General features: G+C 31.5%; 2 protein-coding genes across 16 annotated transcripts in view; one reads left to right on the top strand and one right to left on the bottom strand.

Annotated features, from left to right (window-relative positions):
• Positions 1–20,792, top strand: part of LOC129799384 (protein lap4-like) — a 148,185-nt gene that overhangs the window by 117,900 nt on the left and 9,493 nt on the right. For 13 of the 15 annotated variants that reach the window (XM_055843220.1, XM_055843219.1, XM_055843217.1 and 10 more), the window contains 3 exons: positions 4,666–4,831; positions 16,272–16,481; positions 19,170–19,323. In XM_055843220.1, coding sequence (XP_055699195.1) covers positions 4,666–4,831; positions 16,272–16,481; positions 19,170–19,323 — 530 coding nt within the window. Of the gene's footprint in view, positions 1–4,665; positions 4,832–11,841; positions 11,986–16,271; positions 16,482–19,169; positions 19,324–20,792 lie in introns of those variants that run through there. The other 2 variants (XM_055843222.1, XM_055843221.1) reach the window with 1 other exon arrangement.
• LOC129799387 (SAM50-like protein CG7639) lies at positions 4,903–11,777 on the bottom strand. The gene is made up of 7 exons (XM_055843227.1): positions 11,445–11,777; positions 11,278–11,316; positions 10,761–11,209; positions 10,376–10,683; positions 5,417–5,652; positions 5,231–5,354; positions 4,903–5,165 (listed from the first exon to the last, which is right to left on the bottom strand). The coding sequence occupies exons 1-7, from the start codon at positions 11,451–11,453 to the stop codon at positions 5,014–5,016; spliced, it is 1,317 nt and encodes a 438-aa protein (XP_055699202.1). The 5' UTR covers positions 11,454–11,777; the 3' UTR covers positions 4,903–5,013.

Below are 20,792 nucleotides of genomic sequence, written 5' to 3'. Positions count from 1 at the left end.
GCAATTCAAATGACAATGAATTTTGTTAAACAAAGCAACCAAGACGTACTGTATTTTCATAAAATCAGCAAGTAAAGGGATTTCATTAAAAATTCAATGAATTGCATTTTCGAACTCATATGATATGACAAAAAAAGCTCGAATGGCATTGCCAGGTTTCGAACTCATGCGTGACAATGCCACGAAAATTACAGAATTCCCTTACTGATTCGGTCTTAACTTCCTTATGGTAAGTTGCGATTTTTGCAGACGACCTCTGGTGATTGCAACTCGAGGTGTTTGAAACTTGAAATGCATGCAAATTCAACTGTAAGTTTAATTTTCGTTGTAGAATACGATAGGACAATTTGGAATCATGTTTAATTTGGAACTGCGAGATTTCCTAACAATTTTAGACGGCAAACCGAAAAAAAACCACGAAGAAGTAGGGGAAAGCCCGCTACCTTCGGATTCAAGCTTCGAAGAAATAATTTTTTTTCTATATGTTTTTAACGAATTTTGTCCATTATGCTATTATACTTTAAAAGCTAGTTCAATGCCTCAAATTTTCAGGAAAGAGCCCTGATTTAGATCCATTAAGAAAAAAGAAAAAAAAGGGGTGGCAAAGCGTCCCAGGCTTTGCGAAATACTCGAACTCGTGACTTAGATGCTATACCTCAAAAGTACTTTTACATCATTTACCGTATTCAACTGATTTGAATCGATTCATAAATCACTCAAAAGATTCCACAAAATAGTTTGAAGAGTAATAAAAATTATATTCGAACAAAAATTACTTATTGGAAAATAACCGGTTCATTACTGGTTCACAATAGATTTGAACCGACTTATAAATCACTCAAAATATTTCTCAAAATACACCTCAGGAGTAATTTAATTGAATTTCGTATAAAAATGATTTATCGATTATGATCCGGTTCATTACCGATTCAAAACTGATTGGAACCGGTTCAGTTTTATAGGAAATTCCAAGATCTGTGCAACGAGCCCAAACAGGACCCCATTCGCTTTATAAATGCGCTCTCTAAGTGTCTTTTTAACCTTTGACGTCGAAAAACTGTTATTAGGAATAATTCAACGGTATTTTCGTCTCAGGACGAAATGTTCGCCTGGATAATATCTAAAACATATCCAAAATTGAGAAAAATCGCACGACGCGTTTTCGAGCAATCCCAGAAAAACACGGTTTTAGAGGGGTAGGGGAGGGGTGGGGGGGAAATGAGGGGCATGTTAACGATCCTTGGGTCGATTTATGGGGGGTTCCCTGAAGATCCCAAGTCGCTATCTCTTACCGTTTGGCCTCTAGAGCTGGCGACGGTCGAACGGACAGACGGACAAGCAGCGTGACGACATTTATCAGAAATCGTCTGAAACGTAAAACTTTGTTGACAAATGTGGTGTCCGGGGGGTGGAAGGTGGAAATCTTGGGGGGTGAAAAAATCGAGGGATTATATATACAGTAGACTCTCTCAAACTCGGGCATTTGGGACCGAAATGTCACCCGAATTAGAGAGAAATTCGGGCATCAAATTGTTCTAAATGCAACGATTTTTTGTTCTTACATAGGGTAAGTGTGCCAAATTTCGGCATAGTTGCATGCAAGCGTCAAAGTCTCAAAGTTTGAAATGTAATATTTTAAATATAAATTGATTTTTTTTATTCTTTCTTCTGAAAGAGTGTTGCTTGGAACCTTGTTAAGAGTTTGCCGTCTTTATCTACTTTAAAATCATTCTTAATACAATTTAAAATGAATAAATATGTAGACATAGCTTTGGTGCCCTATTTCGGCCACCTTCATTCGCATAGTTCCTTGCCCTTCGGGAATTCATCCAATATCTTTTTCACGTCATCTCGTTTGTCGAAGCTACATTTTTTGTTATGCTTTTGCATTGTATAATCTCTAGAGTACGTAAAATCTAAAAGTTCATGGAAATTCGAGGAACAAAAAAGGTGGCCGAAATTGCAAGCTGGCCGGAATTTGGCACACTTACCCTACTCGTATTTATGGTAAATTTCATGAAACCCCCTTAATAATACAAAATCACATCATAACTAAGACGAAACATGCCAAATTTCAGAATATTATTTTCATTGGAAAACTTAAAAAAATGTCGATAAACTTTTTTCAAATTTAACTGATGCCCGAATTAAAAAGTAGCCCGATCTTAAAAGAGCCGAATTAGCGAGAGTCTACTGTACTGCTCTCTCCGTGGATTTCAAACAGTAAAAAATTGACTTGTCTGAAACTTTAGTCGTACGAAGGTAGCGCGCTTTCCTCTACACTCAAATGTAAAGTCTGGTACTTCTTCGTGGTTATTTTTTCTCTTTGACCATCTGAAACAGTGAGAAATTCTCAAAACGAAAAATTCCCAAAATAGACATGATTCCGAATTACCCCATCTTACCCTAAGAACAAGTTTAAAGAATCACATGGATTTGTATGTATTTCGTGGTCACTTGTAAAGAATCTCAGCCAGCATAACCTTTTCTGAAATTTCTTTTAAAGTTAGTTTCATTCCTAGAACCTAATTGGAACCTAGTATCAAGAAGCAAAAATATAAAATGGACCCAAAACTGTAATTTTGATGTAATCAGTTTAAAAAAAAACAACGGCTAAGTAATTGAAATTTCTTCAGTGGATTTATGTGAAAACATTTTTGTTAAAAAAGGACGTTTCTGTTGGTTCACACATATCGTTTTGGATACAAGAGACCAGAGGAAAATTTTCTCAAGCGAATATCATCTATTAGAGAGGGATGGCAATGGGTAAAGTTTGTTTTCTTGCCACCTAGGCCGCTGGTTTAATCCTTGATCGAATAGCGTCAGGTAAAAATTAAGAAATACATTTCATCGGATATAAAAATTTTGATTTAATTTTGAAGTTATTTGGATTTTTCCATAACATCTTGTGAAGTACATTTTATAAGATGAAAAATGGTATTTTTTTTAAAAGATTTTTGGGAATGAAATTTTCCGAAAAATTTTTTAGCACACCTTTTAGATCAGAAAAATTTCATGAAGTCAAAATTCACATCCTTTCTCACACGCTCTGTATATGTCTATCTCATTCTTTCGCATTCATTCATTCATTTACAACCGCTTATGCCTATTGGGGTCGCGGGCCCATGACACCCAAATTAGCAAAATTCTTTCGCATTGCAATCCAAATTCGTTTATCTAAATTGAATTTGGAGTGACGTTTAAAATAAGAAGAGTGCGAAAGAATAAGATAGACCTATTTATACAAAGCGTCCGAGAAAAAAAGATATTCAAAGACATTTAAAAGGTGTGCCGGAGTGGTTCCGGTCAAAATTCCGAAAGCCAAAATCCCGAATTCTTAAGTGCCATAGCTACTCCCACAATTGTACACGCGCTTTCTGGAGGCAAAGGGAAGTTTTCTGTAACTTGAGAAATTATTCTACGCATTATCCTCCATATAATTTCATCCCTTTCAGGATTTTGAACATTCGGGATTTTGGCCCTTTCAGGATTTTGGCTGTCTCCGGTGCCGGAGCCATAACATAGTATAAAAAAATAGTTAGAAAAGATAGTTAGAAAGTTCTTGAAAGCTTTTTCTACTGTTAACAATATTTTCCTATAGTTCGCAATTCTAAATTGAAAATTAAAATAAAATAATAGATCTGAATATAATTTCTCCATTAACCCTTTAACGACGAGACACTTTTTACGGACTGAAAATCAACAATAAAAATTAAACTGGGAAACATAATCAATGATAGATAAGTCTTACATTTAACCTTGGAAAGTCCAACTGATTCGGTGTATTTTGTGCTTCTATGAACGATAGGGATAAAAATAGCCCAAACATTTAATTAATTTTTCAGACAATAACAATGAATAATATTTTTCGCTTTAATGAAAAATATTATGTATCAGTATTGTAATTTTTATTACCAAAAGAATTTTGCTTAAAAAAATTGGAAGTATAAAATATAATCAATTCTGAATTTGAGAATTTAAAAATTCGCCATTTTTTCCTTCAACCGTCTACTTTGCAATTACGTACAAACGTCCTTAAAGGGTTAACCCTTTAACGACGAGAGTTTTTGCTGACCGAAAATCAGCAAATAAAAATAAAACCGATAAACAAAATCAGTAAAAGGTTTTACATTTAACCTTAGGAAATCCAACAGTCTGATTTGGTGTATTTTTTGTCTCTATAAACGACAGGGACAAGAATAGCCCAAAAATTTAAGTAATTTACCTAACGATACCAATGACTGATAATTTTCACTCTAATAAAAAATATGATGTTTGAGTATTGTAATTTCTTTTACCAAAAGGGTTTTGTTTAAAAAAAAATTGGAAATATTAAAAGAAATTAAAATACTTTTTCAATATAAAAATAGCCTAAATATTTATTATATAGCAAATAGCTGGAGACTTGCAAAAAATATCCTAAATTCCTTCAAGTTTCTACTGTACAATTATGTACAGACATAGGAAAAAAATAACTTTAGGTACTCAGGAAAAATTATTTTCTTTATGGGACACCGGTGTTCCAATCGTCCATAAAGGGTTAAAAGAAAATATTACCCTCTTAATTTAAGAGACTGACTATATATTCAATAAGCGTATAAATGAGAAAATCTACCTGAACCAAAGGACACAATTCCATTAATTACCTATATTTTTGATCTTCAGAAAAAGTCTTCACATTTCTATCAAAGGACGAAGTAGAGAAACTGAAGCAGGAAGAGGAAAGGAAGATTGCTACAATGGGACTTGAAAAGCCAAAATTGAGTGAATCAGACGATCCAGATGACAATCTCGAAGAAGACGACGATGCCTATAATTCCAGATGTAGCAGGTAAATGATCCAAAATCTCGAAATCTAACATTTTTCTGGGAAGTGTTTGAGTGAAAAAAAAAGAAAAAAACTTTATGGAACTTTATGAAAAGCTTCATTTGCAACAATCTTTTTTTTAAGACACATTGACAAATTCTTGCTCTAACACTTTGTCACATTTCACCTGTAAAATTTTGTGTGATTCAGATGAAATCGAGTCCAAGGCAGAAAGAAACATCCTTTGCCACTTGATCGCCTTTTTGTCTGTGAATGGGACGCGTAAAATTCAACTCAATTCGAACAAATTGAGCTAATGCCACGGCTAACCCAATTCCGGCAGCACTTCTCATTGTATCTGGAAAGAGATTTTTTTTTTTAAGTTAAGGGTTTGGGGAGTAGGAAAATTAAAAAAAAAACTACCAAGATTAGAATCCACATTTCCACAGTTGAAGAATAAATGCGTCCGGAAGAATCGGGCGAATCTGTAAAAGTAACTGCTGTAGGGAAGTGGTGCCCAGAGATGAAGACCAGTTGCCCAGAACATCTAAGAAAAGATTTTCTTTATTAAGAGAGAAGAAAAGAGGGATTCTCTTGGAAAATTCTTACATGTGTCCCCGGAGCATGTCCCTCAATTTGTGGCCCAACACCCCCAAATTCGAAGCCTCTCAGTGAATATGGACCTCCCATAGTGAAGAGACTGTTGATGGGGATGGGTTTCTCAGGGCTCAATTCACGCATGAAGCCCCCACGGGCAGTCATTTGGAGTGACATATTCCAGAACAGGGGCAAATTCCTCTCCAAGTGTGACGTTATCGACATGTAATGGATATCGCCGACTTTTCCTATGAAAATTTGAATTATAAATGTGGAATTATTCGAGCAAATGTGTAAATTGTCTCTTGCGAGGCGTGTAATTGTTTTTAGCACATTATTGCTCAAAAGCTGTTCATCCATGCAATATATTGGTCCTAATTGACACGATTTCTCAAGCATAATTGGCCAAGGTAGAGTTCTTGAAGTTCAGCGTGTGAAAATGAAACTTCAAGGAATTAAAGAGGGAAATAAATTCAGGTATATATTTATCTGAAGCACAGATATTCAACATAATTGACAAGAGAAGATTTCCAAAAGAGATCCGGAAAATCTGTTTGCTCCCTTGCGATTTGCATTCAATTCCAAGCGGAATTTAATTAAGTTAGAATTGAAGTACTAAATTGATATCAATTGAAATTCCAAGCACTTGAGTTTTATGATCTTTTCATAGTTTTAGAGTAATAAAAATGAGGTAATATGTTACTCTAATCATGGTTTATCAAGAATTAGAGAGATATTGTTGTCATATCAATTCGAAGCCAAGAAAAATAATTATTAATTCAAGTCGACCTTCAAGTAAAGAAGAAAAGCACAAATATTTTTTTTTTTCCCAACTGCTGAATTTTTATGCTGCCTTTAATACATGCGATAGAATTTTTAAATGACTAAAAAGGTGAGCATTTATTTTATTTTTAAAGAGGAAGAAGGGAAAAATATTTTTACAAGAATCAATATGGCGGTTTTCACAATTTTTTGCTCTCAAATGATTTTTTCATATTATCTGCTAATTAACTTAATTGGATTTTGATAAATATGACACCATTGGAAAGGTCTTCAAAATCTCCCGAAGTTTGCAACAAATAAACTTTTAAAAATTTTTCTGAAGACAAAACAAAGCAAAATAGCAATAAAAAAAATAACTTGGGTTTACAAAAAAATAAAATTACAGTAGAGTCTCGCTATAGTCCATATTTGGTTCCAGATTTGACACTTGGGTCTCACTCTATATCCATATTATTTTTTAAAATTATCAACGACATTTAGTATTGACATTGCTCGACGGCTTCCACTTTCTTTGCCATTGTCCTCTCTCTCTATGGATCACAATTATCACAACTACTCAATAAACTTTGTCAATAATATTAAAATAATTAAGACAACATTGCATGTCGCGTACTAAAAAAAACATAACCTAACTTAAAATCAGTGTTTTGAAGTCAACGGTCGATAAATTGTGGACTATAGAGCGAAGGCCTATGGCAAGACTACTGTAATCAGTAATGGTTTCGACACATCTTTTAGATCGGTCAAATTTCATGAAATCAAAATTCGTGTCCCTTTCTTTTTCATAAGAATTCCATAAGTCTATTCCACTCATTCGGGTTCAAAATTGAATTGAACTAAGTTTAATTTGGTGTTATATTCAAAAGAAGAAGATAAGTGCGAAAGAGTAGGATATAGCCACGTACAAAACTTTTAAAAAAGAAAGCTCAAATAAAATTTTAAAACAATAAGCTTAAATTTGATCTGTAATGGCTCCGGCACACCTTTTAGATCAGGAAAATTTCATAAAGTCAAAATTCACATCCTTTTCTTTCTTAAAAGCTTTGCATATGTCTATCCCCTCTCTTTCACACTCTTCTTCTTTTTTTGAACATCACACCAAATTAAATTTAGTTCAGTCCAATTTTAAGGCCGAAAGAATGGAATAGACCTAGAAAATCTTTTGAGAAAGAAAGGGACATGAATTTTGACATCATGAAATTATACCGAGCTAAAAGTTGTGGCGAAGGCATAAAATATTAAATTCCAATCGGTAAAAAAACTAAATTTTAACAAAAATGAATCTTATTAATAAACACAAATACTTATGGCACCTGCACACCTCTTAGATCGGGGAAATTTCACAAAGTCGAAATTCACATCATTTTCTTTTTTAAAAGTTTTGCATATGGCTATCTTAATCTTTTGCGCTGTTCTTCTTAAACAACAAAACAAATTAAATTTAGTTCAGTCCAATTTTGAGTTTTATAGAGTTGGATAGACTTATGCAAATCGTTTGAGGAAGGGAACGCGAATTTTGATTTAAAGAAATTTTACCGATTTAAAACGTGTGTCGGAACAAAATTGATTTTTCCTTTGTCAAAATTTGAATGTCAATTTTAGTGAGTTAGATTTAGATCAGAAAATCTAGAAGAACGTTTTGCATTACGAAATTGAATTTCGAGAAAAAAAAATCAATTTTTATTCATTATGCCTCTGACGGTACATTTTTTTCTATGCCTGAAATAAAATGAAATCAAAATTCGCATTAAAAATTGGATTGAACTAAATTGAGCCCCGCGACTCCAGTAAGGACTTAAGCGGTTGAAAATGACGATGATGATTAAATTGAACATCTAGTAATGTTCAGAAAAAAATGAAGAAGAGTGATATGCAAAACGTTTGAGAAAGGAAAGGGATGTAAATTTTGGTTTTATGAAATTTTCCTTATCTAAAACGTGTACCGAAACCGTAAATTAATGGCTGATCAAATTTGTTTTTGCTGACCAAATTTAATTTTTCCTGCTCTTTTATAAAGTGCCTTTTCTAAGCAAACGAATTATTTGGTCCAAATACTTTTTGTATACGTTAAGCACCTATGCTTTATTTATTGCATAAGTGTTGAACACTGAAAGCGGAACGGATTGCAGCTCAAAATTAATTGTGAAAAAGCCAGTTTTATGCAACCTATTGTACATTAAAATTACTAATTATGGAAAACTGTTGCAACTGTTTTTTTTTTTTTGGTAAACCTTGTAAGCAAAAACAAGGTCAGCCATTAAATAAAAAAAAAAATGATTTTATTGAGAAGTAAATCAAATTTCGTCAGTGACAAAATCATATTTGGTTTGATATAGCTCCGGCATACTTTTTAAATCTAGAAAATTAAATAAAATCAAATTTCACATCCCTTTCCTTCTCAGACATTTTGCATATACCTATCACATTCTTTCGTGCTCTTCATCTTCTTTTCAACGTCAAAAGAAATTCAATTTACAGTAGAACCCCGCTATAGGCCATCGCTCTATAGTCCACAATTTATCGACCGTTTATTTCAAAACACTGATTGATTTTAAGTTAGGTTATGCTTTTTAGTACGCGACATGCAATGTTGTCAGACTTATTTTAATGTTTTTGGCAAACTTTATTGAGTTGCTGTGATAATTGAGATCCATAACGAAGAGAGCGAGGGCAAGTACCACAATCGCAAAGAAAGTGGTAGCAGTCGAGAAATTTCAATAGTAAAAGTCGTTGATAATTTAAAAAATGACATGGACTATATAGTGCGACCCAAGTGTCAAATCTGGAACCAAATATAGTCTATAGCGAGGCTCTACTGTAGATCGACCCATTTTTGAGTGCAAATAACTGAGATAGACATATTTAAATTTTAAAACCTTAGAGAAAAAAGGGATATGAATTTTGATTCCATGAAATTTTCCTGGTCTAAAAAGTATGCGGAAGGCTAAAAAGTAAAATAGATCATTAGATAAACAATTTTAGTCAGAATTTTAGTAAATTTTTTAGAGAAATCATTATACGTAATTTTTTTAAGGGAACCTTTACATTCTGAAATTAAATGCCTATTTATATAATTTAAATTTTTTTTATATTGATTTGTTTTTTTTTTTTTACTGGCTAATAATATTAGCCAAATCAACATTTTTTAATGTTAATTTTACACCTTTTTAATGGTAAAATTAACATGAAAAAGAGTAACTTTAATCCATAATACACCTAAAAATCTTAATATTAACACCGATTTCGGATCAATACTGCAGGGTAAAATTAACATTTCCGGAATGTTATTTTAACTTTTTCGGATTTCTCTCAGTGTACAATGATAGGGGAAATTTTCTTTAAAAAAGAATTTTAAAAAAATGCTCGTAGTGTTTAAAAGTCTTTACGAACTAAAATCGATTTTTTTACAGATCGAAATCACAGTTTTACTGACGATTCTGTTTCTACCGTCAAAATATTATTTTTATTTTGTTGTTTTTTTTTTTTTTAATAGACTAATTGTTTGTTTTTTAATAAGGCAAGTGTAACGTAGCAAAAAATCTAGGGTAAATTATAATAAAATGAAAACTTCAAAATTTGATATCTTTTAAGACAAAAGATATCAATTCAAACCAAATTAAAAGTAAAACTTGATAACGTTTTTATCAAAAAAAAAAAAAAAAGAAAATTGAATTAGAAATCTTCAATTTCATAAATTTATTTTTTGTTATTGGAGATATCATTGCAAAGCAACTGCTTTTTTCCAAAATTTATTAATGTTTCCAGTTTAATTTTTATCTAAAAAATACCAATCCAAAAACCTTTTCAAAAATTAAAAAAGAATCCGAAATTCTCTTAAAAATGAGATTTATATAAAAATTATGAATGAAAACTCGAAAATCGTGAAAAAATAATTAAAATTGTATAAAAAGGCTAAATCAAAAATAGAAAAAATGGTACTGTTAAAAAAAACTGAGCTAATAAAAGACCAATAAATGTTAAACAATATAAAGCATCGATCAGACCTGTTTAAAATATTTAAACAAAAATAACACCTATTTTTCCGCGATTATTAAAGAATTTGATTTTTCCAATGGTTTTGTATTTAAAAAAGAATTTTTTCAGGAGGAAATTTTTTTCCAACTAAAAAATATAAGTCTTAATGAAAAGTTATTCAGAGAATACGGAAATAGTGATTAGGAAACTTACGGAAAATACTGCTCTCGAGCGTAGTCCATAGCATTGTACCACTTCTGGGGAAGATGCGATCTGTGCGATCATCATATTTCATGATGTAGCGGACGATCGAGGCCAGTCTGGGTCCAAAATGTTGTCTTACAAATAGGGGCACTTGTCGGTTGATGCCCGCCAATTCCCGGAAAGAGAGCTCATACTGCAAGGTGTGCTGAAGATGATTCGATGTGTTAAATACTAAATTGAGGGTACCTCCGGCAGTGTGATTGTTGTAGGAGTTATTGTAGCTCTTAGATGTGTTATCGAATAAATGCAGAAATGTTCTAGAAGATGGTCAGAAGGGATTGAGAATGGCTTTAGATGGGAATTAATTTGGATTTTTGGGATAAAAAGAACTTACTGTGGGCGATATTTCCCAATGTATTTTCTATGAAGAAAGGGTTTTAGGAGTTTAACGTTGAATCCCAAATTGCGACGACTATTGTCACTATTGCTGTAGGCATAGTCAAAACTGAGACTCTCTCCACGACCAAAGAGATTGGGAAGGAGAATCTCTGCCTTGGACACCATTTCGTACTGATTCATTTCCGTTGATATATTCCCCTTTATCCGGCTCTGTTCAACCCCATAGAAATCCACAATGTACCCATACTTTGTGTTTGGAGTCACATCAATCTTAGCCTTGATTTCTTTAAAAGCCCCAATTTGCAATAGAGTCTCCCGGACATCTTTAACTTTCTCCACCAAGTCCCGGACATTTGTTATTTCAAAACAATCTTTTAGAATATTATGCACATAGTCATCCTTGGTCCTCTCAAGACCATTTATTGTAACTTTTGAGACATAAGCCTGCAAAAAATGGGGAAATTTGTCTCATTGGAAGCCCCAATTCCCGGAATGAGGTTATGTTAACTCACTTTGTAACTTCCTAATCTCTCACGCAATCCCTCATTTCTCTGTAAAGTAACACACAAGGAAAACCTCATTAATTAGCATAAAGTACTTATTTTAAGTGCACCACCACGAAAAGTAAATAAAATTGAGGTGAAAATTGAGCCATCAACACCCAAGTTACGCAACTTACCGAACTCATTTTCACTGTTAAATCCAACTAAAATGCAATGATTTTGATAAAATATAACAAGAGTCTATGAAAGGATGTACATACAAATCAACTGGGATATATTTCTATCTATTTTCTCGTGTATTTTCCACGAGAAATCACTCAAAACACTTCATTCATCACCACACAAAATGCAAAACAAGGCATGACTTCATCCACTGGCATGGGAGTGACCTTTCTAGAGCTTGCCATAAACTTTGCTGTCACTCATATTATAGCAACGGCAAATGAAGCTTTTCCACGTTTGAATTCAAAAAAACACAGTTACTGAAAGCTTCTCAAATATTTCCAAACCTTTTCCGACCTGAATTATTCTTTTTGTTTATATTTATAAAATAAAAAAAAAAATTAAATTTAGGAATCCCTTTGCTGAAATTGAAGCAGTATTTAGAAAATAGTGATAAAGCTTTCTTCTCAGTATTTGCTACTATTATTTTACTTTTGTTGCTTTAGCAAGAGCGCCCTATAAAATGCTAAAATAATGTAAATTTCCCAAAGAAAACAAGAATGAAATATTTCTGTATGAAATAATAAAAAGAAAAAAAACATAGAGATGAGAATTTAAATGCATATTAAACGTGTGTTGGTAGAATTTGCTACTGTTTTGTCTTTTTTTCCGCTGCGTTTGGTCTTCTATCACTTTTTCAATCTGCATAATTTTTCATCTTCCATTTAATATTTATTTCATGCTTTGTTAGAGGTGGCATATGCTGTAATAATGGGTAGAGTTGAAAAGCAATTTGGGTTTTGTTATTTATAGATTAAGGAAAATAAATAAATAACAAATAAAATATTTACTGTAAGATACAGGATGATAAGATAGAGATTTCAATTAAGTATCAAGCAATCATTAATCTTGTCATTAATTAAAGTTTTGCTATTCAGAATTTTACGGAATGTTTCGAATTACAGAACTTAAGAAAGTTTAAAATAAATATATTTTTATAAATAGCTTTCAATTTGAATACAGTGGAGTCGTATACGACTCCAATAGGGTCAAATTTAACGCATTTGCTTCTTATATATCTTCAATATTCTAAGTTGTTTATTGTTCTACTTAATATTTCACTCGTTAAAAATTGTGTCAGGTTCTTACTTAACAAAAGTAGTTTAAAAGTTTTATATTAAACCTGAAATTTTACATATTTTTCACGATAATTAAAAATTTTTATTGATTGACTCGGAGTCGTACTGTATTATTAATTTGGATTATAGAAGCTAATTAAAATTTTAACAAGATTGACTTGAAAGTTATCAGAAGAATATCTTATGAAATGAAATTATTGTTACAAACGTATTTTTAAGCATATCCTTCTTAGAGGATACTTGATGATCTGAGGTGGTGCCGTGGTTTAGTTAATTTTTCATCTAACTTTGTACTTGTTAAGTCGCTGTGTTCATCAAACGTTTTTGGGTCGGAAATTTATCTCGAATGCTCAAGAAATTAAAAGCGGGTGTTGTGTAAATATTATGATAACCCTATCAAATAACTAATTTCTGTGCTATTGAGCAATACGAGATTTTTTTCCAACACTCTTGTACTTCTCAAAAGAGTTAAACAGCTACTAAAAAAATAAATAAATAAAATAGGTCCAAAATTGATTTTATTTTTAACGACAGAAAGTATTTTACACAAATAAGAAAGAATTGTTTTATGTTTTGAACAATATAGAAATCGTTGTGGACCAATTCAATTATATTTCAAATACCTTTATTTTTAGAATTTGTGTTCAAGCAAAGTTTTTTTATTAAATTGTCAACATGCGCGGCACAACTTTGTCAAACTAATCGCTGTGCAAAATCTGCAAAAAAGTTTTAAAAAATCAATAGCTTAAGATATTTATTATTTTTTTGAAAACTGTAGAAAAAATGGTTGATTGTTAAAATTTTTGAGAGTTAAAAAATCCTCCATGGAAATTTGTCATCTGCCTTGCTTTCCAACTCTACCTGTTACACAGTCATATCTTGAAGCACATTCTTCAAATAAGACCACTGCGTGAACCTTCATATTTCACCCCCTTTATTCATGCAATTATCTTTTTTAATGCTGTTTGTGTTGCCTTTTCAACTGTGTGTATTTTTTTTACTGTCTCGCAATATTCTGCGAAAATTTACAGTATTATTTAATAATATATATATATATATTTTTTTTTAAACTCAACCTTCATGTTTAATTAACTGTGTGAGAGTGTGCTCGAAGGGGTTGAAATAATTTATGAGGCGAAACATGAGCAATTTATGCATTCCATCACGTTTATTACTATTTTGTTGTTGGATTCTATTGCTCTCTCTTACTCCATCTCCATTACTACTGCTTTTTTTTTGGTGTCATGAGATGCATACCGAAACAATAAAATAAAATTAAAATCCTGACCAAAATTTACCACTTTCCACTTGCAAGTTATCAAATTTATTCACACACGCAATATAATGAATGGGATTCGATAGAGATAAGCGAACATTATATATAGACAAATTAAAGAGAGAGCGAGAGAAAAAGTTTGAAAATCCTTTGAGTGATTATGCGTGATGGTATTTTGCGTGTGAAATATTTAATGAAAATTATAATCATATGCATTACATGCAAATGATAAAATAATTAAAATATTTTTGCAAAATCTGATAAAATATTATGTGCAAATTATCTATAATAATTTGATTAGTTTGGATTGACCACATTGCAATTTTAAATTATGGAAGTGCACGTTCATCGCTTTATTAATTCAAATTAAACGGTTAAGGATGTGAAATGTGAAATAATGTATTTAGGAGGTCCCCCACCCTCCAAGTTCAATACTGAAATAGTTATCGAAGAATACGAGCTTTTTGCATTATTTGCTAATTGATAATACGATTTTTTCGCATATTTCTAAAGAAAATTGAACTTTACCAAAACATAATTTAGCTCTACAAAACAATGTTGGTGCGAAATAAAATAATTTTAACGTTGAGCTTCTTTTAGGAACATACAAAAAATAGTATATTAAAGTACCCCACATCTCAAAATAGCCCCATTTCTCTCTAAGTTTGTTTTTGATTTTTTTTTGATTTATACGATTTCAACTACCGTAGATGCAAGTAACTTTGTATTCCGGAGGTGACTTTCCACCCCTGCTGTTCGTAAGCTTTTCATTAATTGTAGCACTTTAACAAAACATCCTGTTCAAGCTGTCTTTTTCCAGAAGTTGCATAGAAAGATATTTCGTGAAATGGTCCTAACAAATTCTTTTTTAAAGATTTTACAAAATTAAAAGTTAAAAAGTATACGAATCTCAACGTAGAAAGTTTAGTTTGATCCTTTAGATCAGAGGTGTGCAAGAAACCGTTGAAACCGAATTAACGTCAAATGAAACATGTACGTCAATAGTCAAAACGCTACTATAACAAACTTATTTTAACGTTAATTCAGTTTCAACGGTTTCTTGCACACCTCTGCTTTAGATGATCCTCTAATCATGAAGAATTTATAATTTGTTTCTGTTCTATTGGTTATGTTAAATTATTGATATTTAAATAAATTTATTGTATTAGTTCATTTTTATTTTGGACTACTTTTGAATTTTTCAATTTTTGGCATTTTAGAATCAGTTCAAATTTTTTATTTCGAATTCAATAGTGATCGTAAAATTCAAACGCCGAAGCCTTTACAGGAGTAGGGTAAAGTGATACAAGTTTGACATAGTGTTACAAGTTGGACAGGGATTTTTTCTTGATAAATACAGTACTAAATTTTTTTTAAGCACAAGGAAGCAAATTTTAAAACTGAAGCATTAAAAATATACAAATAAAAATAAAGTACTAAATTTATCAAGAAAAAAAAGCCCTGTCCAACTTGTACCATGGTTCAACTTGTTGAACTTTACCCTATATTTAAATATTAAAAAACTGAGATGAAATTTTATTTCAGGTTTTTTAAGTTATAGTTACAAAACAAAAGAAAGCCTCGGTTCCTCCAATTATACGGCATTCAGTACAAACCCTGGGTTTAGCCTTAAAGTTTAACTTCTCTAATTTCTCATCAAACAAGATAGTATTATATTTAGGAAAATTTTAATTTTAAAAATAAAAACAATAATAATTGCTTGTTTTTCAAAACATTCGAGCCATTTAAGAACAAGGATAAACTTCTAGTAAAACTCGTATTAGATGTACGTTTAATTTAAAGAAATTACATTTAAATCAGCTTTATAAATTCTAATTCTGTATAAAACTTTCTCAAATATCAAGTTCAAATGTCGCTTTATGGCACTGCATCTCACTACAGAAACCACCCCTCAATTTTTGAAATAAATCTTTAAGCGGTCAATCTTCAAAAAGCCATTTGAAGACCGATTCGTATCTTCCGATAAAGATCTGTAAATTTGAACACGTTTGAACTAAAATGTAACAAAATACAACAATAACAAAACTGTAATAGAAATGCCAAATTTGTTTAAGATTTTTTTTTTAATTTTAAATTTGTTCTGGAGGACAGTCGTTTAAATTTAATCCTTTAAGGACGATAGGAACACCGATGTCCCAAATTTTTTCCTACGGCCTTCTGAAGTTGCTCTAAGAAGTCAGAAAAAATGATTTTTTTCTAACCCCAACTTTGACCCTCTCGTCCTTAAAGGACTAAGTACAAGAAAATTTTTAAAGGTTGGTTTAACTCAAAATTGAGGGTCAAGTTTACAAATTTTTATATGGTATTTGCAAAGTCTATTAAATTCTGTGCATATTAACTGAAGTCCTAAAAAAATGTGTTTGTGTGTTTTCTTATCGTTTTCATTGTTGTATGGTCTCATCTAGTTCACCATCTCAACCCTCATCCCTTACATTTGTCGCCACCACATCCTCACCATCTCCCGAAGCACCTAAGACGCCACACAGTCGTATCCCTGTTCGCACAGCAAATGCCGAAAAACGTGCCCGGGAACGGGAATCTGGTCAGATGGCTGGGCATCGGGAGACCGAAGGTACAGAGAGCCAATTGAGCCCGGTGGAATTAAAAGCTCTGAGGTAAGATGAACACGTAGAATCTTTTTCTCCTCCTTCTCAAAAGATTTTTTTGGGGTTGTTCCCGGGAAGATACAGAAATTGATTTTCCGCTCCTTAAGAAATAGACTAAATATACCTCAAACCTTTTCAACATTCTCAGGGTAATATGGATTAGGTGTGTTTTCAGGGGGATTAACTTGACGGTATGGGAGGATAATGCCCTTCAAGTCCGAAGAGAGAAAAATGACCTTTTCTAATCACTTTGATTAATACAGATGAATGATTGAAATAATTAAGATGAGTCTTCGTCAAGGATTCAAAGAATCTCAGTGAATTTTTATTAAAAATATTTTTAACACTGATGATAAGAAATTAAAAGTTGCCAAAGTTACTGAACGTAATTATACTAAGGATGAAACTTTTTAATGCCATAAATTTTACCAAGTATATATGTCGACGATGCTACTAAAACAAAATTCAACAGTCAAGTTTTTCTAAGCAATTGTATCGAACTGTATGTAAAATATTTTAATTTTTAATTGGATTATCAGATTCAGAACCAATCCAAATTTAGGTGAGATGTTATAGATTCTGCCCACTGGAAAATAGACCACGCCCTAATAAGACGCATATTTCTATAGCAAGCTGAAATAATTGTAACTATCTCATAATGATTTCGTAAACATTTGCATTATTCAGTACTTTCACCTCTACTAGTTCTACTTTTCACAGACTTAACGTTAAGTCTGTGAAAAGTGGAGGTTTTAGGTGGAGTCAAACTATAAGAGTGGGCGTGGTGTTCAAGGAAAAGTTTCATCGCATTTCATAGAAATAATTTATTTGTCAGTTCATACTCAAAATTGTCTGATATTAGTTTATTAATACAAGTTTTATAGATTATGTCGCTCAATTTTTACTGTGAAATAAGACACTGTCTCTTTCCATTATTAAATTTGTAGAAGTGGCTTCTATGTGAAGTACCTCAATAAACATTGGTTATTAAAATAACCATAACGTCTGCATGATAGGGGTATGATGTAGATTATTGTAAGCGAAGTGTATTCAGTAAGACAAATAATTTTCAAAATATCGCATTAAAAAAGTTATGGCATTATAAAAAAAGTCCCCAAATAAAAACGGATATCACATTGTAAGAATTCCAAACGCATATACTGTTTTATTGGTTTTCATTGAGCTTCTATTTTGTTTCTTCTATGCGAGAAATTGTTCTGAAGAATGTATGTTTTTCCAATCTAAATTAATAAAGATTTTCAAAGTCTTTTCATAGGATTTTCGCTAAAGATTTTTCAATTGACGGATATTTATTTAAAATTTTGGGAAAAAAATATCAACATTACATTGGAGAGAATGGACAAATATTTTTATAATTTTTTATTCAATTTGGCAAAAGATTTCGACTGAAATCTGAGATTTCCGCTTACGAAGAAAACTGCAAACTTTTTCAATTTTTGAATTCTTCTTAAATTAAGTGAAAAGAAATTGTGGAAGAAAATATTGCACTCAAGTGAATGAATGTGTTGATAATATTTGTAAATTTGCATTAATTAATGCAATCGTTTAATCCCACTTAGCATAATAAAGACATTCATAAATACATGAAATAATCAATATTGAAATTCTAAAAAATAATAAAAACGCATTTTTTTTTTAAATTTTATTTAAAAGTTTTAAAAGTTAGTTTTTTTGGTTAAATTTAATAAAATACAAAAATATAAAAAGTATAGAAATTTTTCATCTCGTATGTTATATAACAAAATTCTTTAATAAAATCAAAGAAAAAATGTTTTGAAATTTATGAGCACCACTGGCTTGGCGAAAACAACTTTTGTAATCTATAACAAAGTTTATGACTTCACGTATTTTTACGATTTAACAGTATATTGATTCTTTTTATCTGTAGATAAAGACTGAGAATTTTTTTGAGAATTGCAATAAAACTGGCAAAGATATTTACGATCAATGTGATTCTACTCTGAGATCTCATATATATATATATATGTTTCATATTTTGCATTAACGTAAAATAAAAAGAAAGACAAATATTGCAATAATTATGAACAGCAACTCAAATATTTATTTTTTTATTGAGTTTTTATTTATTTTGTGTTTACATTTTCTTATACAAATTAGTTGTAGTTGGTCGCAAATATATTAGTATACCAGTTCTATTTACTTATAAAATTAGCTTTTTGAACATTTGGTCAATTTTCTCCTTGAATTCATTACTGAACTTTGTGTGTGAAACATTCCTGAAATACAAAATAGAAATTCTTGGAAGGAGAGAATCTGCCTAAGATTTTATTCAGAGGAATCTACCAAACAAATATTTACCAAGGGTCATTCTAAGAGAAAGATTCAGTATTGTACATGGAATTCAAGCACAATACCAGGATTTGCCTTGGTCAATCTTTAATTGAAATCACTGTTTCTCCGTGAGGGAAGTTAGGGAGATTTTTGTGTATGGTCTGGGTGTTTGGCCATTTCCAGGACTTGCTTTTAATAGGTCCTTAGGGAAGTTCGTGGCTGAGAAGTGTGTGTGTGTGTGTGTGTGTGTGTGTGTGTGTTTATATAATTGAAGAAGAGTGGGAGATAAAATTAATATAATGAATTTTCCTGTGTTGGTTGTAACATCCGGTATAAAAGATGCAAAAGAATATTTTCTGTATTGTGTTTTATATGAAAATACAGGGCAGAAAAGAGACGAGAGTGGCGTCAGGCTAGACTGAAATCCCTGGAGCAGGATGCAATGCAAATTCAGAGCATAATTCAAGCTCAAAATGCTGTAAATGAATCAAATTTGCTGCAGCATCAGCTGAAAGAGGACAAGAGCAATAAAAATGAGGTAAGTGGGAATTTCAGTGTCTCTCTCTTTCATTAATACCCCTGTCATACATAAAAATTAATTTATTTACCCAAAACAACAATTACCCAAGAGGGAATTTAATATTAACTCAGATAAATCTCAATTAATTTTTCGCTTGATTTAATTTTATTACCATTTGTTTTATCGTAACATTTCCCAGATTTTATTTTATTCTTTTTTTTATATTAATTGTGCTTTTCATTTTTGTCTCTATTTTCAAAACTAATCGCATTTAAATGTTGCTTTTATGAGCAACTCACAAAAGATCTTTTAGTTTGTAAACATTGTTATTGAAACTATAGGATCAGTAATATGTGAGTGATATATTGAGATGATATTGACTTATACACGTACATGTACATGAAAAAAAAATTGTTGGAAGGAAAATCTACAAATCGGTCAGGAAAAAGAGGAATACAATTATGCAATTATCCCAAACTTATAAATATTTCGTCTTAGTATTCTCTAAACATTTTATTCTTTTTCGAAATTCCTTTTAACGGCGTTATCACACTTGCACATTAAAATTTTAATGTGATTCACATTAATTGTCGCTTGTGAGCGTCCAAATATGTTATTTGTGTCTTTGAGTCACTTAATATTTGGGGTTTTTCTATTTATTGATAAAGAAGTGGACTTGGCCTGCAAAAATAAGTTTAAATTTACCTAAAGCATAAATATATTTCACATTAAAATTTATATCAAATTGTGCGGGCCAAGTCTACCTTTTTATCAACAAATAGATCAAATTTTGAATATAAAATGATTCAAACACACAAATTACACATTTGGACTCTCACCAGCGACAATTAATGTGAATTATATTAAAATCTTTAATGTGCAAGTGTGATAACACAGTAAAGCTTTTAATGATTTCAAATGTAGGGTAAGTGTGCCAAATTCCGGCCAGCTTGCAATTTCAGCCACCTTTTTTGTTCCTCGAATTTTCATGAATTTTTAGTTTTTACATACTCTAGAGATTACACAATGAAAAAGAATAACAAAAAAAATGTAGCTTAGACAAACGAGATGACGTGAAAAAGATATTGGAAGAATTCCCGAAGGGCAAGGAACTATGAGAATGAAGGTGGCCGAAATAGGGCGCCAAAGCTATGTCTATATTTTTATTTATTTTAAAATGTATTAAAAATGATTTTAGAGTAAATAAAGACGATAAACTCTTTACAAGGTTCCAAGCAACACTCTTTAAGAAGAAAGAATAAAAAAAATCAATTTGAATTTAAAATATTATATTTTAAACTTGAGACTTTGACGCTTGCATGGAACTATGCCGAAATTTGGCACACTTACCCTAAATGACTTCTTACGACTAACCGTCATATGGCGCATTTTCTCAATCTATTTGCATCAGGCAATACTACTTCTAACTTAATCACGCAGCGCTATATCATTAGGTTTCGAACGCTTCAAATGACGCAATTTCACTA

This window comes from Phlebotomus papatasi, chromosome 1 (assembly GCF_024763615.1).
Source record: "Phlebotomus papatasi isolate M1 chromosome 1, Ppap_2.1, whole genome shotgun sequence".
NCBI lineage: Eukaryota > Metazoa > Arthropoda > Insecta > Diptera > Psychodidae > Phlebotomus > Phlebotomus papatasi.
Note: the sequence above shows the minus strand (reverse complement) of the source record. Positions and strands in the feature narration are given on the sequence as shown.